The sequence below is a fragment of the Phocoena phocoena genome, chromosome 20 (assembly GCF_963924675.1).
Source record: "Phocoena phocoena chromosome 20, mPhoPho1.1, whole genome shotgun sequence".
In the NCBI taxonomy this organism is placed as follows: domain Eukaryota; kingdom Metazoa; phylum Chordata; class Mammalia; order Artiodactyla; family Phocoenidae; genus Phocoena; species Phocoena phocoena.
In genome coordinates, this window is record NC_089238.1 from 13987672 (window position 1) to 14004439 (window position 16768).

The window sequence follows — 16768 nt, forward strand, 5'->3', positions numbered from 1 at the left end:
GGTCCCCTGGTGGCGCAGTGGTTGAGAGTCCGCCTGCCAATGCAGGGGACACGGGTTCGTGCCCCAGTCTGGGAGGATCCCACATGCCACGGAATGGCTGGGCCTGTGAGCCATGGCCGCTGAGCCTGCGCGTCCGGAGCCTGTGTTCCACAAGGGGAGAGGCCACAACAGTGAGAGGCCCGTGTACCGCAAAATAAATAAATAAATAAATAAATAAATCACTTGACCATATACATAAGGGATTACTTGTGGGCTCTCTGTTCTATTCCATTTGTTGATATGTCTGTCTTTTTGCAAGTACCACAGTTTTGATTACTGGTGCTTTGTAGTAAGTTTTGAAATCAAGAAGTGTGAGTCCTCCAGATTTGTTCAAGATTGTTATGGCTACTGGCAGCCCTTTGAGATTCCATATGAATTTTAGGGTGGGTTTTTGTATTTCTGCCAAAAACATCATTGGGATTTTGATAGGAATTGCATTGAATCTGTAGACTGCTTTCATTAGTACTGGCATTTTAATAACATTAAGTCTTCTAATCCATGAACGTGGGATATGTTTCCATTTATTTATGTCTTCTATAGTTTCTTTCAGCAATGTTTTGCAGCTTTCATTGTACAAATCTTTTACTTCCTTGGTTAATTCCACTATTTCATTCTTTTTGATGCTATTGTAAATGGACTTGTTTTTGAAATTTCCTTTTCATATTGTTCATTGTTAGTGTATAGAAATGCAATTGATTTTTACATGTTGACTTTGCATCCTGAAACTTTGCTGAATTCATTTATTAGATCTAACAGCTTTCTTATGGAATCCTGAGGGTTTTCTACATATAACATCATGTCACCTATAAACAGAGGTGACTTTACTTCTTCCTTTCGAATTTGGATGCCTTTATTTTTCTTGCATAAATGATCTGCTGAGAACTTCCAGTACTACGTTGAATAGAAGTGGTGAAAGCAGGCATGCTTGTCTTGTTTCCTGATATTAGATAAAATCTTGACGTTTATCAAATATTATGTTTGCTGTGGGTCTTTCATATAGCTTTTATTTTGTGGAGATAGTTTCATATATAGCTTTTGTTATGATTGAGATGATTTCCTTCTGCTCCTATTTTGTTCAGCGTTTTTATCATAAAAGGTTGTTGAATTGTCAAATGCTTTTTCTGCATTAATTGAGATGATCGTTTTCTTCCTTCATTTTGTTGATGTGACATATTACACTGATGAACTTTCATATGATGAACTATCCTTGAATTTCAGTAATAAATCCCATTTGGTCATTTTGTATAATTCTTTTAATATGCTGCTGAATTTTTTGCTAGTACTCTGTTGAGGATTTTAAAATCAATGATCATAAGAGACAACGTTCTGTAGTTTTCTTTCTTGCAGTGTTTTTCAGTAGCTTTGGTAACAGGGTTGTACTGGTCTCAAAGAATCAGTTAGGAAGTATTCCCTCCTCTTCAACTTTTTTGAAAAGTTTGAGAAAGATTAGTATTAGTACTTGTTTAAATTCACCAGTGAAGCCACCAGATCCAGGACTTTTCTTTGTTGCGAGGTATTTTTTTGGCCATGCTGCATGGCTTGCAGGATCTTAGTTCTCCAACCAGGGATTGAACCCAGGCCACGGCAGTGAAAGCCCAGAATCCTAACCAGTAGGCCATCAGTGAACTCCCTATTGGGAGATTTTTTTTTGTGACTGAGTCAATTTCCTTACTACTTATAGAGTAGTTACCAGTCTATTCAGGTTTTCTATTTATTCATGTTTAACTCCATGGTTTTGTTTCTAGGAATTTGTCTATTTCACCTAGGCTATCCAATTTTTGGCATACAATTGTTCATAGTACTCTCATAATCCCTTTATTTCTGTATAATTGGTAGTAATGTCTCCCCACTTACACTTTTTTGTGTGTGAATTTATTTTTTAATTTTGTATCACAACTTTTTTTTAATTCAAGTATAGTTAATTTACCCCACTTTCACTTTTGATTTTAGTAATTTGAGTCTCCTCCCTTTTTTCTTAGCTCATTTAGCTAAAGGTTTGCCAATTTTGTTGATCTTTTTGAAGAACTTCTGGTTTCAAGATCTTCTCTGTTGTTATTCTGTTCTCTTATTTCATATACCACTGCTCTATTCTTTATTTCTCCTTCTGCTAGCTTTGTGTTGTTTGTTCTTTTTCTAGTTCTTTAAGCTGTAAAGTTAGGTTGCTAATTTGAGACCTCTCTTGTTTTTTAATATAAGCACTTATAGCCAAACATTCCCCTTTAGCACCACTTGTATGCCTTAAATTTAGTTTTCTTTGTCAATCATACTTCAGTAAAGCTGGTGGGAAAAAAAGATGGTCCTTGTTGGGGCTGCATACGTCTTTACCAAAAAATACAGAACCCTCACAGCCTCTGCTGGGCTTACTGCCATGAATAGCTATCTCTGTGTCAGACTCAATGCGTACTCCTTTGTTCTGCTTAATCACGGGTGTTAGTGGCACTCAGGCATGCCCCCAGTTTTCTGGATGTCACACCCCACAGGGAAGGAGTTTGTGTCCTGCCACTGCAGAACAAAGTGGGCTGTGTGCAGCTATATTGCCGTTGTCAGATGTGGAGTTGATCAGCTGGCTATGGGTTACTGACACATTGCAAGGAACTAGAACTTGTGCATCCTATCTCCTCTCTTGCTATAAGTAAACACTGTTCTACTTGATCCTGGGGTGTATTTTTACTATTCTCCATGACCTCAAATCATGCACTGGTCTTTTTCTTGGCGGCACTTATCTACCTTGCAACCTTGGCGAAAGAGCCTGGGCACTCAGTAAATAGTGAAAAGGGGGGAATGCCATAAATGACTTTCTAATATAAAGTACAGTATAAATTCTCTGAAGGTGAACAGTATTTGGATCATAACTGAAAAACTTAAAACATTGTTTAAATTCCAAGGAGTTCCTGCCAGCCTAAATTATTTGATGCTTTATAAGAATGGAACCATGTAAAATCCTTCTCATATTCTCTTCATTTAAATTGTTTCTCAAGTGGTATAATTCCACTGTCTTCTATACATATATCCCATAAAGTCTCTCTCCAGTATGAATTCTGTGATGTACCTTAAGCATTGAACTAAGTCTAAAGGACTTCCCACATTTGTGGCATCCAAAGGGTTTTTCACCAGTGTGAATACTCTGATGTACTTTAAGGCTTGAACTGAGCCTAAAGGACTTCCCGCATTTGTTACACTCGAAAGGTTTCTCACCACTGTGAATACTCTGATGTCGAGTAAGGCGGCCATACACACTAAACGCCTTCCCACATGCCTTACATTCATAGGGTTTCTCACCAGTATGAAATCTGTGGTGTATAGTAAGTTGATGGCTACTCCTAAAAGTCTTTCCACACTCCTTACATTCACAGGGTTTCTCACCAGTATGAATTCTCTGATGTATTCTAAGTGTTCCAACGTCACTAAAGGCCTTCCCACATTCCTTACATCCATAGGATTTCTCACCAGTATGAACTCTTCCATGTTGAGCAAGGTTTGAAGCACGACTAAAGGCCTTCCCACATTCTTCACATTCATAGGGTTTCTCCCCAGTATGAATTCTCTGATGTACTTTAAAGTCTGTAAGACGACTAAACACCTTGCCACATTCCTTACATTCATATGGTTTCTCACCAGTATGAATTATTTGATGTACTCTTAGGTCTGTATGACGACTAAAGGCCTTCCCACATTCCTTACATTCATATGGTTTCTCTCCATTATCAATTCTGTGATGTAGAGTAAGAGATGAACGTTTTGTATAAATGTATGTTTTTCCATTGCTGATTATTTCATATCTTGAGTCCAAATCTACAACAAATAGGAAAAAAAAAGTTTCTTTGACCACAAAACATTTTATAGAATTAAGAGAAAATTGAAAATTTCACCCATTAGAGATGGTTTAAAGAACTCTAAAATACAGTTATAAAACTTGAAAATTTAAAAGGAGGGCTCATAAAAAAAATAAATAAAAATAAAAAAAATAAATAAATAAAAGGAGGGCTCAGAAAAAGTAAATTTATGCAGTAGAGCACTGGTAAACAAAGACATGCACAGAATACATCCAGCCCTGATTTGTAGTGTTTGCCAATGTCTATGGTGTAAATACTCCCACCACAGGCAATTCCAAGCTATCAGTGTAATGTAACTGAACCTGGACTTAGGGATGATAAGTAAACTCTTGTCCCTAGAGAGCCAGTATCAGCCAGCTCTAAATACCACTTCCATCTAAAATATAAATATATACACATTTAAAAAAGCAATTATACCTGATCATTCTTCAATTACAATTCCCCTAAAAATACACATTTCTGCCACTGTGACTCTTTCCCTCCTGTGCATAGCCATGTGTGCTTTTATTTGTTCTTCATAACACATTAAGATATTGAGAGTCTTTACTTAGTTATTCCTCCCCTGACACTTTATTATTTATGATCCTTACATATGTTCAACCTGTTTCATTCCTTCATATCTTTTCTCAGGTCCTCTCTAGCTTTCCCTTTTAACCAAGGCCAACCATTCTGGTCATCCCCAGAAAAGTATGTCCATCAATTCTCTGACATATACCAGGTATACCAGTTGTATGGTATTTTGAACATTTAGGGACTTTGGGCAAAAGAGGGAACTTGAATTATATAGAAAAGTCTAGAAGAATGCCAAGAATTATATTAAAAAGAATTGGCAGTTGTGGGCTGAATGATAAAAATCTGTATGAAGTACCATGAGCAGAATCCAAAGCGTTTCATGAGGGAGCTATGAGTTGAGGGCAGAAAAAACCTTCTTGTAACTAGACTATGGTATGCGTACAAAAAGTTGAAGTAATATTAACAACAATCTTCAAAATTGAGTAACAATAGAAATTAATAAATATCAGAAAACCAAAAACCCTTTCATCTGGAACTGGAAATGCCATCTCCAAAAATGCTAGATCACTATGGAAAGAAAAAACTGAAATAAAAGAGTTCTAGTAAATGGACTACACAGAAAATAAGCACATATCAGAATTTTGGGCATTCAATTTCACCATGCAGAGAACTCAAAACTTAAAATAATTATCTCTATAAAAAAGGTGAGTTGAGGGCTTCCCTGGTGGCACAGTGGCTGGGGGTCTGCCTGCCAATGCGGGGGGTGCGGGTTCACGCCCCGGCCCGGAGGATCCCACGTGCCACGGGGTGGCTGGGCCCGTGGCCCATGGCCGCTGGGCCTGCGCGTCCGGAGCCTGTGCTCCACGGTGGGAGAGGCCGCAGCAGTGAGAGGCCCGTGTACCACAAAAAAAAAAAAAAAAAAAAGGTGAGTTGAGAATCAAAGCCTAATATGTAGAAAATAAACAACAAAATAGAGGGAGGCATAAAAATAAAGATAAAAGGAGAACATAATGAGTTATAAAACAGTAACATTAACAAATAAAGAGCTGGTGCTTTAAAAAAATCATTATAAGAAATATTAGATAAACCAATTAAAGACAGTTAAAAACAAATAAAATAAGAAAAGAGGAAAACAAGAACCACAGAGAGGGACTTCCCTGGTGGTCCAGTGGTTAAGAATCTGCCTTCCAATGCAGGGGATGCAGGTTCGATCCCTTGTCGGGGAACTGAGATCCCATGTGCTGCGGAGCAACTAAGCCCACGTGCTGCAACTACTGAGCCCATGTACCACAACTAGAGAGACCATGTGCTGCAACTATGGAGCCCACGCACTGTGGAGCCTGTGCACCACAACTACAGAGCCCACATGCCTTTGGGCCCACATGCCACAACTACTGAGCCCATGTGCTCTGGAGCCTGCATGTCACAACTAGAAAGAACCCTGCATGCCTCAACAAAGAACCTGTGTGCCGCAACAGAAGATACTACATGCCACAACTAAGACCTGACACAGCCAAAAATAAATAAATAAATAACATTAAAAAAAAAAAAGAACCATAGAGAAATTAATTTAAATTACAAGGGTACTATGTGAATACTTTTGAAAGTATGGATAACTTTCTAGGAAAATTTATTAAAATTGAACACAGAAGAGAAAGCCTAAATCAACCAGATGCTACAGAATAAACAGAAAAACACCTGCCAGGAAAAAATTAAGAAGAAGTGTCATAAGCATATTTCAACACCTATATTGTAATTTCTCAATATCTAGATCTAAAATATGGATACAGCATAACTGGACAAAGGGAAAATTTAGGAAGCCAGCAGGCATAACCCTAGAAATCTTATGCCAAAAAGAGAGGAAGAATTCAAAAGCTTGGAGAGTTTTGACTGGCCAAAACTAAAAAGACAGTAGCATAAAAATGATTGTGACAGATAATAAACCATGCAATAAAAAGCAATGAAATCAGCAATGATACAAGAGAAAAAAATTATTTCTCATCATTAAATAACTCCTTAATTGAAGAAGTTCTAGTTCCAATATGGTAGCATGAAGTTCCTACAGCCTGCCCCCTCTCTGATTTCAACTATTAACACTTGACAAAATACAAAAATTAACTACATAAGGGCTGTAAATAAAAGCAGGAGGGCTTTGGAAAGGAGTCAGACTATACAAAGCAATCCAGACTGAGCTGAGTTTCTTGCTTAACTCACTCTCATGTCCTTGCTTCAAGGGCAGATCCCAGTTATTGTGGGGTAAGCGTGGGCTACAAAAATTCCAATAGAAACTCCACAATGTTTCTGGCTATAAGAACAATGAGAGGGAGCACTGCCAAACTGGAAAGCAAGGCGGGGAATGCTGGGACGAAAACGGCCAGAGAAGATTTCCTAATTTGGTATTTGGGTATAGATCAGTACGACATTCACTCTTACCAACAACAACACATGCATGAGAAGGATATAAATCAGTACGGCAACACTATACCTAGTAAACAATTTGAAAACCTTCCCACAAAGAAAATTCCAAGCACAGGCAGTTTCACTGGTGAACTGTTTCAAATACCTAGTGGAGAAGTACTACCAGTTCTAAACAAAACTATTCCAGAAAATTGAGGAGTGAATCAGTCTATGCAGCTAGTTACTCTGATACCAAACAGGAGAAAAACAGTATAAGAAGTGAAAATTACATACTATAAAACCTTGTAAACATATATGCAAAATACTAAACACTATCTTCACTAACAGAATCCATCAATATATAAAAAAGGTAATACATAATGCCTGTCTTAGTCCTTTTGGGCTACTATAACAAAAGATAAAGACTGGGTAGCTTATAAACAACAGAAATTTATTTCTCACAGTTCCAGAGGCTGAGAAGTCCAAGATCAAGGGACTAGTATGGTCATATTCTGGTGAAGGCCTTCTTCCTGGTTCATAGCCAGTGCCTTCTCAATGCATCCTCATATGGTGTAAGGGGTGAGGAATCTCTGTGGTAACTCTTAATAAGAACACTAATTCCACTCATGAGTGCTCCACCTTCATGACCTAAGCATCTCCCAAAGGCTTTCCCTCCTAATGCCATCATCTTTGGGGGTTCGGATTTCAGTATAATACTGGGGGGTAGAAACATTCAGACCGTAGCGATGATCAATCCCAGGAATACAAGATTGGTTTAATATTTGAAAATTTCATCAATATAATTTATTATATTAACAAAATAAAATTTATAAAACCCATATGGATCATGTCTAAAAATTTTTTTTAAAAAAGCATTTAATAAAAGCCACATCCATTCCTCATAAAAAGAATTTATCCTAATAAAGATCACCTGCAAAAAACCCACAGCTAACACCATATCCAACAGTGAGAGAATTATGCCTACCACATATGATCAGAACAATAAAAAGTTATACCCTCACCACTTCTACTCAACATTGGACTAGAGGTTCCAGGCAGTGCAATAAATCAAAAAATAAATAAAGGCATGCAGGAGAAAAATTAAGAAACAAAAATGTCCTTAATCATAGATTACTTAATCATATGTGTAGAAAGTCAAATGTAAACTATAAAACAGCTACTAGAAAATAGTAATTGAGTTTAGCAAGGCTGAAGTATATACAACCAATATGTAAATATAAGCAAACACTCAGGAATTCAATTTTTAAAAATACAATTTAAAGTAGTATCAAAAATAAGACATAGGGATATATCTCACAAGAGATATGTAAGACCTGTACACTATAAACTATAAAACACTGCTGAGAAAAGTTAAAGATATAAATAAATGGAGAGACATATCATGTTTATGGAATGTAAAGCTTGATACTGTTAAGATGTCAATAATTATTGCTGAATTGATTTATAGATTCAATGTAATTCCAATAAAAATCCCAGCAGACTTTTTTGTGGTCTATGATGAAATTGACAAGCTGATCCTAAAATTTATAGGGAAATGCAAAGGACCTAGAATAGTCAAAACAACTTTGAAAAGAACACAGTACAAGGACTAAATAACACTACTTAATTATAAGACTTATGAAGATACACTAATCAGCAAGTTTATGTGTCAAGACACGTCAATTAATGGAACAGATGATCAGAAATAGATCCATACATATATGAAAAACTTACTTTCATCATTTCAAAGGCAATAGAGTGAAGAAAGGATAGTCTTTTCAAGAAATGATGCAGGAACAATTGGGATATCCATATGCCAAAAAAGAATCCATACTTTGATAAACAAAAATGAACTAAAAAAATGGATCACAGACCTGAATGTAAAACGTAAAACTGTAAAACTTTTGGAAGAAAACAGGAAAAAATGTGTGACCTTGGGCTAGGCAAAGAATTCTTAGATACAACACCAAAAACCAAGATTCATAAAGAATAAATGGATAAACTTGATTTTGTCAAAGTTCAAAACTTCTGTTCTCCCAAACACACTGCTACAAGAATGAAAGGAAAAATCATAGCAAACAAGAGAATATTCAAAAAGGATATCTTTTAATGTAGAATATGAAAAATAACTTACAAGTTCAATAAGAAAACAAACAACCTAATAAAACAGACAAAAGATTTTAAAAGATACTGCACTAAAGAAGACAGCAAATAAGATCCTCAACATCATTAGTTATTATGGAGAAACAGATTAAAACCACAACAAAATGACACTATATACTTACTTGAAAGGCCAGAATTAAAAAGATTGACCGTACCAATTGTTCATAAGATATGGAGGATCCAGACCTCTCTTACAGCTGGTGGAAATGTGAAATGGTATAGAAACACTGTAAAATAGTTTCTTACAAATTTAAATTTATAATCTTATTTATCTAAATTTAAAATCTTACAAATTTAACCATACAATCCAGGCATTCAACTGCTCCGTATTTGGCCAAAAGAAATGAAAGCATATATTCATTCAAAGACTTATAAACAAACGTCTACAGCATCTTAATTTGTTATTGCTAAAAACCAAAAATGTCCTTCAGCAGATAATGAATAAACAAATTGTGGTATAACCAAATACTGGTATAGTACTGAGTAAAACACACATAACAACATGGATGAACTTCAACCTAATTATGCTGACTGAAGGAAGATGAAAAACTTCACACTATCATTCTGTTTGTATAAAACTACAGAAAATGCAATCAACTCTATTGTGATAGAAGTAGAAAGTAGATCATTGCATACCTAAGGAGGTTGGAGGAAGAAAGAGGAGGAAGATTACGAAGGGACAAGAAATGCAAAGTTTTGAAAAAAAATCATTTTAATAGATTCAGATAAAACATTTGACAAAATTGAACAGCCATTCATAGTTAAAAAAAAATCAGCAAACTAGGAACAAAAGAAAACTACCTCAATTCAACAAAGGTCACAAATGAAAAAACCTACCACAAGACTTTCCTTTTTTTTAAGACTTTCACTTTCTATGCCAACATGAAAAACAGAGTAGAGACCAGAAACAGATACACATACAGTGATTTCACTTCTGACAAAGGTGCCAAAGCAATCCAAGGGGAAAGGAAATTCTTTTTTTTTTAAATGGTGCTGGAATAACTGGGTATCCATAGGGAAAACATGAGTCCTGAACCCTACTCACACCGTAATAAAAAATTAACTCAAAATGGATATATAATAGAACTAAACATAAAAGCAAAAATTATAAAAGGTCAAGAAAAAGCAGGGAAAAAACTTTGCCACCTAGGGGTAGGCAAAGATTTCTTGGATGGTATACCCCAAAAAAATCATTAAAGAGAAATTTGATAAATTGGAATTCATAACAATTTAAAAACTCCTTGTAAGATATTGTTAATAAAATTAATAGGTAAGTCACATTGTGGGAAAAAGTTTTTAATGTTCCAAAAGGACTTCCTTTTGTTCCAAAATAAAGAACAGTTACCCTCAAATATAAGAAAATAATGATTTCAAATGGCTAAAGATTTGGATAAACACTCCAAAAAATATGAATGATCAGTAAATAAAAGAAACTCAAGATCATTAGTCATCATGGAAATGCAAAAAGATACCACTACATACCAACTACAATGTCTAGAATTTAAAGGACCGACAATACCAAGTGTTGGAAAGAAAATGGAGTAAGTGGAATGGAGCAGTGCAAAATTTCTAAAATTGTTAAACATGCAGTTATTACTCAACAATTCCACTCTTAGGTATTCATCCTATAAAAATACACATACACAAATATTCATAACAGTTCTACTTATAACTAGTCCCAAACCGGAAACTAACACAAAAGTCCATCAGTAGGTGAACAGAAACATAAATTGTGGTCTATCCATAAAACAGAATAATACTTAACAAAAAATTGAACAAAGTAGTGATACACGCAACAATACAGACATACCTCAAAGTCATTATACTTACCAATGGAAGCAAAACATAACAGAATATATAATGTATGATTCCATATTTATAAAATTATTTTAAAAGGCTAATCTAATGTACATTGACAGAAAGTTGATCAGTGGTAGTTTGAATGGGAGTGGGCATGGGGCATGGAAATTAATTGGGAAGGGAAACAATGGAAACCTTTCACATACTGTAAATGTTGTGTATCTTGATTATAGTGGGAAATCTGGGTTGTTTACACTTTTTGACCATTAATACACAATGCTGCTATGAGCAACCATGTACAAGCTTTTGTGAGATGTACATTTCCAGTTTTCTAGAGTATGTAGCTAGCTATGAAGGAAAGAGATGAGAAGAAAAGCATGGCCTTCATTAGCTTGAAAAACAAGTAAATCACATGGCATGCCAGAAGATGGAAATTGCTAAAGAAGAAAATGAAATTGGAAAGAAGACTCAGGATGGCTAGGATCAGGGGAAAGGCTCACTGCAAAACCCCACTAAAAGGATGATATTTGGGCAAAGATCTAAAGACAATAAGGGAGCACACCCTATTGACTGGATGGTAACTCCAAGTTTAACATTTTAAGAAACTGACCAGCTGCTTCCCCATGTGGCTGGACCTTTATTTTAACCTATTTGTGTTTCTGACTCTAAGATGTATTTCTTACAGTTGGATCATGTTTTTTATTTTTAATCCATTCTGCCTACGTTGGTCATTTAAATGGAGTGTGCACTCAATTTACCTTTAATATAATTACTGATAGAATTTATGGTTAAAATTTGTTACATATTTTCTATGTGTCTTAAGCCTTTCTTCCCCTTCTATCTCTTAATTATTACCTTCTTTTGTGTTAAATAGATATGTTCTAGGATGCCATTTGATTTCCCTTATTATTTCTTTTACTATATATTTTTTAGTTATTTTCTTAATGGTTTTCCTGGGAATTACAATTAACATCTTAATCTGTAACAATTTAAATCTGATCAATACCATCTTAATTATAATATTATAAAAAACTATGCTCCTGAATAGCTCCATTCATTCCCCAAGCCATGATAATTTGAATGCTTAAAAAAAATAAACAGGGCTTCCCTGGTGGTGCAGTGGTTGAGAGTTCGCCTGCCGATGCAGGGGACACAGGTTCATGCCCCGGTCCGGGAAGATCCCACATGCCACGGAGTGGCTGGGCCTGTGAGCCATGACCGCTGAGCCTGCGCGTCCGGAGCCTGTGCTCCGCAACGGGAGAGGCCACAACAGTGAGAGGCCCGTGTACCGCAAAAAAATAAATAAAAAACATAAAATAAAATAAACAGAAGAGGGAGCCCTTAAAATCACAAATTTAGAAAAGGTATCCAGAATCTTGACTCCTTTCTCAAAACTGAGGAAAATTAATCTCATATATAAATGACCCCCCATCCCCCAAAAAGGCCCAAGGTCCACTTCTATACAAGAAATTATATGACTAAATTTAATGACAGTTATAGAGACAATATATATACATCTAAAGCAAATGCCCTGAAAACAAGGAAAAAAACTATACCATACTATTCAATAACATGCTAAAAGACAAGAAAAAACTTTTAGATAAGAAAAATCATAAATGAGAATTAGAAAAACTCAGAATTGGGTGATAGAGCTCACAAGTAAATTTCAAATAAATGAAAAATAATGAAAGAATACAAACCTAGAAAGAATATGAGAATAAATCCAACAGATCAATGTTAACACAAATAAGAATAAAGAAATATTTGAAAAGGATATGAAAATGAATTACAATTTAACCTATAGTTGTTTTATCTAGGCTTCTGTGTAAGTCTTATGATTAAAGAAAAGGTGAAAATCATATTTAAAAAACAAAGACAAAAAACCTAAATCATATTAGAGATCCTAACTACTCTTAGAAAACAATTCTACTAATTCTTCATAAGGATCCACAAAATCTAATAGGATCTTTTCCTTCCTAACATACTAGCTTCATGTCCTGTTAGTCACCATGCTACTACTCAAACACACAAACCTCATCCCCCTTGAGGGCCTTTGCATGTGTGGTTCACTCTCCTTGGTTGGGCTTTCTCATACAGTCAAAAAGCCTGTGACCTTACTTCATGTCTCTGCACAAACGTTAGGAAAGGGTTCTTGATCATGCTACCTTACCTAAATTTGCTGTGTTTTTGTTAGTGTCCTTCATAACATATTTCACTACCTTATATTATTTATCTATTTATTTCATGTTAATTTCTTCCTTAACATGGTCTAATCTCCATTACTGCAAGAACATTATCTGCCCTAGTCAGTATTACTGGGTTGATTATGCCAAGCACAGTGCCAGCTCAGACTATTCAAATATTTTCCAGGTATAGGAATGAATGTATTTTTAGACAAGAGTCACATTGAAAAAGAGGATCTGGAAAGAATCTGGTCCAAAATACAGGTAAATGGCTACACCATAGAAGGAAAGGGACTAGCATGAAATTGGGAGGGGAATATGAGAAAAATAACATGGTGAATGATTAATGAGCTTAAGATGAAGTTGATATACTTCCTCTTCACATTACAAGACTTTCCTTCACTGAGAAGGGAGCTTTCCAACTAATGTTTCAAGGATGTGTTTACCAAGTGTATTTACCACCTGGGCTATCATTTACACAAATGACTTCTGCCTGACCTGCTCTTACGTACCTGTACACCAACTTCTTGTTTTTTCTCTCATAAACATCCAGGGTTCTTTTCCTTGCTCCAGTAAGGTAATTACATTTGGCTTAGAAATGGAATGGCCTGCTTTAAAGAAAACAGAATGCCACAGGTTGCAGAAATAAATTGTAACTAGTCAAGGTAAAATTATAATTATGATAATAAAAGATCATAATGATATTGACTATTTTAGAGAAGAACGGGAAAATTAAAGGATAAGAGTCAGTTAGGTAAGGCAAAGTTTTTGTTTTGCTGTATTTAAAATTCAAACTCATATGTTCTCTAACTCTAGAGAGCAAACATAATGTGGTTAAAAACATATTTTGAAGCCTGGGATCAATTCCTGCCTTTGCTACCTTCCAGCTGGGTATAACCTCGAATAATTCACTTAAACCCACTATACCTCAGTATTCTCATTTATAAAATGGGGATAATAATAGTACTGTTGGGGGAACTAAATCAGTTAATACTCTCAGTTATTTTAATCAGTTAAATCACATAATGTGCTTAGAATAATGACTACTACCCAGTAATCAAAATGTTAGCTATTAACATTATTCTTATGCTCTAATGTCACTAGAGGATACAAGAAAAGAGAGCTATAAGATATTCATTCCATTTTGAATGTAATTTTCATGTATTACAACTTTCAACCACAAATCAGATGAACTTTGTTTTAAGAAATGAACTGCTTTTGGTACAGTTTTAAATAAATCCCAATTATGCAATCCATCACCATATACATTGTAGAGGCTCTTTTGATACCGAGAGCAATTTAGGACCCTCTGTCAAGCTGATATCCCTGAAACTGTTTCAGATCTTAAAATGGAGTATTAGAGCAATCTGGAGCACAAATGAATAAAAAACTTGGATCCTTTGACCATGGTTATACAGTATATGCCACAAATACCTAATTTAGCTGCTTGGTCATTATGGAAGAGATGCAAATATAAAAAAAGAACACATGGAGATGTGAATATGATTGAAGGATAGGGAAGATGAAAGTGTTTAATGGAGCTGCCATTTCTAACCTGACAAAGCTCAGACCACTTTTTTGGGAGAGGAAAAACAAATTTAACTAGTTTCTTGAAAGGCAGCCCTGAAAATTACAGTAGAAAAAATACACAGCCTATAGAGCAGATTCTAAATTAATCTAAATTATTTGAAGCGAATGAACATACCCAGTGAGACCAAGTTACCATAGTTCTCCATCATCACATCCCGGTACAAAGTCTTCTGAATGAGGTCAAGACATTCCCACTCCTGCTGAGAGAAGCCTATGGCCACATCACTGAATGTCAGTGATCCCTGAAACAGTAAACACATGTATCACTGGGCAAATTAAAGAAAATACTTTGAAAGCAGAAGCAGGAGTTGATGGACTTCTCCATAGGAAAAGAGAAAATGAAAGTATGTAGGCTGGCAATCTATGATGTGGAAGGAGACTTAAGCACAAGGTATACATATTTTTTAAGAAGCCTGCCAACACAGGTCAAATGTCTTCTGTATTCTGGGATACTTCTAAATATCTGAACCATTTGGAAATGGACAAAATAATGTTTCCCTCCTAAATTAAAAAGCGTATATACAAGAATAATGTCCAAATGGTATCTGCCTCAAAAATTCTCAATAAATAAATATTTCTCCAAATTTTAAAAACTGGGTTGCATAAAATTAATATGATTTTCTTCAAGTATCAAGTACTATTATGTTAGATCTTGCCATAAGCATTTTTGCTTGATTCAATAAATCCATTTATTATTTTGGCATATGACATTGTATTTTATAAATAAATCAGATTTAATAATTTATACAATTAGATGCACATTTGGAAGGTTTTCCACAATTGTAAGGTTCTATTTTCACCAACTACATATAATGATATGCATTTTTGTTGCCATCTACCATTTCACACTGAACACTTTCCTTATTCTGAGTGTAGTAGGTAACCTCATTGATTACCAGTGATCTCCATTTCCTGGTATTTATGTCCTAATGTAATCCTCTCCCTTTGAATGTGGTCTGAACCCAGTGAGAGAGAATTATTTCCAACAAATAGAATATAGAAAAGTGATGGAATGTCACATCCAACATTAGCTTATAAAAAACTATGATTTCCACATTGCTTATTCTCTCTTGCTGTCTCACTTGGTCACTCTGATGAAGCCAGCTACCACGTGTGAGCTGCCCTAAGGAAAGCCCCACATAATAAACCCCTTTTGGAGGAAGACGCGGTCGCCGCTGTAGCTGAGCCTCGGGCCGCCCACTCCTGCTCCTGATTCACTGCCGTTCGCTCTCGCGGAGAAACAAGTTGGTCAGGAAGCCGCACCGCAGCTATGGCTTTTAAAGATACCGGGGAAGGGGCTTCCCTGGTGGCCCAGTAGTTGAGAGTCCGCCTGCCGATGCAGGGGACGTGGGTTCGTGCCCCGGTCCGCGAGGATCCCACGTGCCGCAGAGCTGCTGGGCCGCTGAGCCATGGCCGCTGAGCCTGTGCGTCAAGATACCGGGAAGACTCCCGTGGAGCCCGAGGTGGCGATTCACTGGATTAGAATCACCCTCACCAGCCGCAACGTGAAGTCTTTGAATAAGGTATGTGCTGATCTGATCAAAGGCGCGAAGGAAAAGAATCTCAAAGTGAAAGGACCGGTTCGGATGCCTACCAAGACTCTGAGAATAACTACAAGGAAAACTCCTTGTGGTGAAGGTTCTAATACTTGGGATCGTTTCCAGATGAGGATCCACAAGCGACTCACTGACCTGCACAGTCCTTCTGAGATTGTCAAGCAGATCACTTCCATCAGTATTGAGCCAGGAGTCGAGGCTGAAGTCACCATTGCAGATGCTTAAATCAACATTTTTAATAAATTGATAATCAGTTGTTAAATATTGTTGACTTTTATTCATAATACTGACAGGTCTTGGGAATAGAGTTGTGCTATGGAATTCATTCCACCTTTTAAGTAGAATAATTAAAATTAGATGGGTAGCCTATGTTTTACTTTTTTTCATTATATTTTCCAGGGGCCACTAAATTAGTTTACACTTGACATTATTTGAAAACTGAAATATTAGCTAAATAACATGTGAGACCTTGTGTTGATGATGAATATATACAGTTCTGGCTGCCTATTGGAGCTTTTCCAGAGAACATGTGTCTGGGTTCTACTCTGGAAAATCCGATTTAATTGATATGGGGTACTATCAAAAGTTTCTGGGGTGATTCTAATGTGTACAGCCATGGTTAAGAACCTAAGGTACTAGAGGGCAAGTAACTCAGGGAAAATAGATCTTAAATTCCAGCCCTAGCTCTGCCAGT

The 16768-nt window shown here is 36.1% G+C and overlaps 2 protein-coding genes across 2 annotated transcripts in view; one reads left to right on the forward strand and one right to left on the reverse strand.

The window, feature by feature from the left end:
• Positions 1 to 14778, reverse strand: part of LOC136140251 (zinc finger protein 420-like) — a 41853-nt gene extending 27075 nt beyond the window's left edge. The window contains 2 exon segments of the mRNA XM_065898332.1: positions 3063 to 3831; positions 14634 to 14778. Coding sequence (XP_065754404.1) covers positions 3063 to 3831; positions 14634 to 14778 — 914 coding nt within the window.
• Positions 14779 to 15927: 1149 nt separating this feature from the next.
• On the forward strand, positions 15928 to 16331 carry LOC136140252 (small ribosomal subunit protein uS10-like). Its single transcript, XM_065898333.1, has one exon. The coding sequence runs from the start codon at positions 15928 to 15930 to the stop codon at positions 16297 to 16299; it is 372 nt and encodes a 123-aa protein (XP_065754405.1). The 3' UTR covers positions 16300 to 16331.
• Positions 16332 to 16768: the final 437 nt, after the last annotated feature.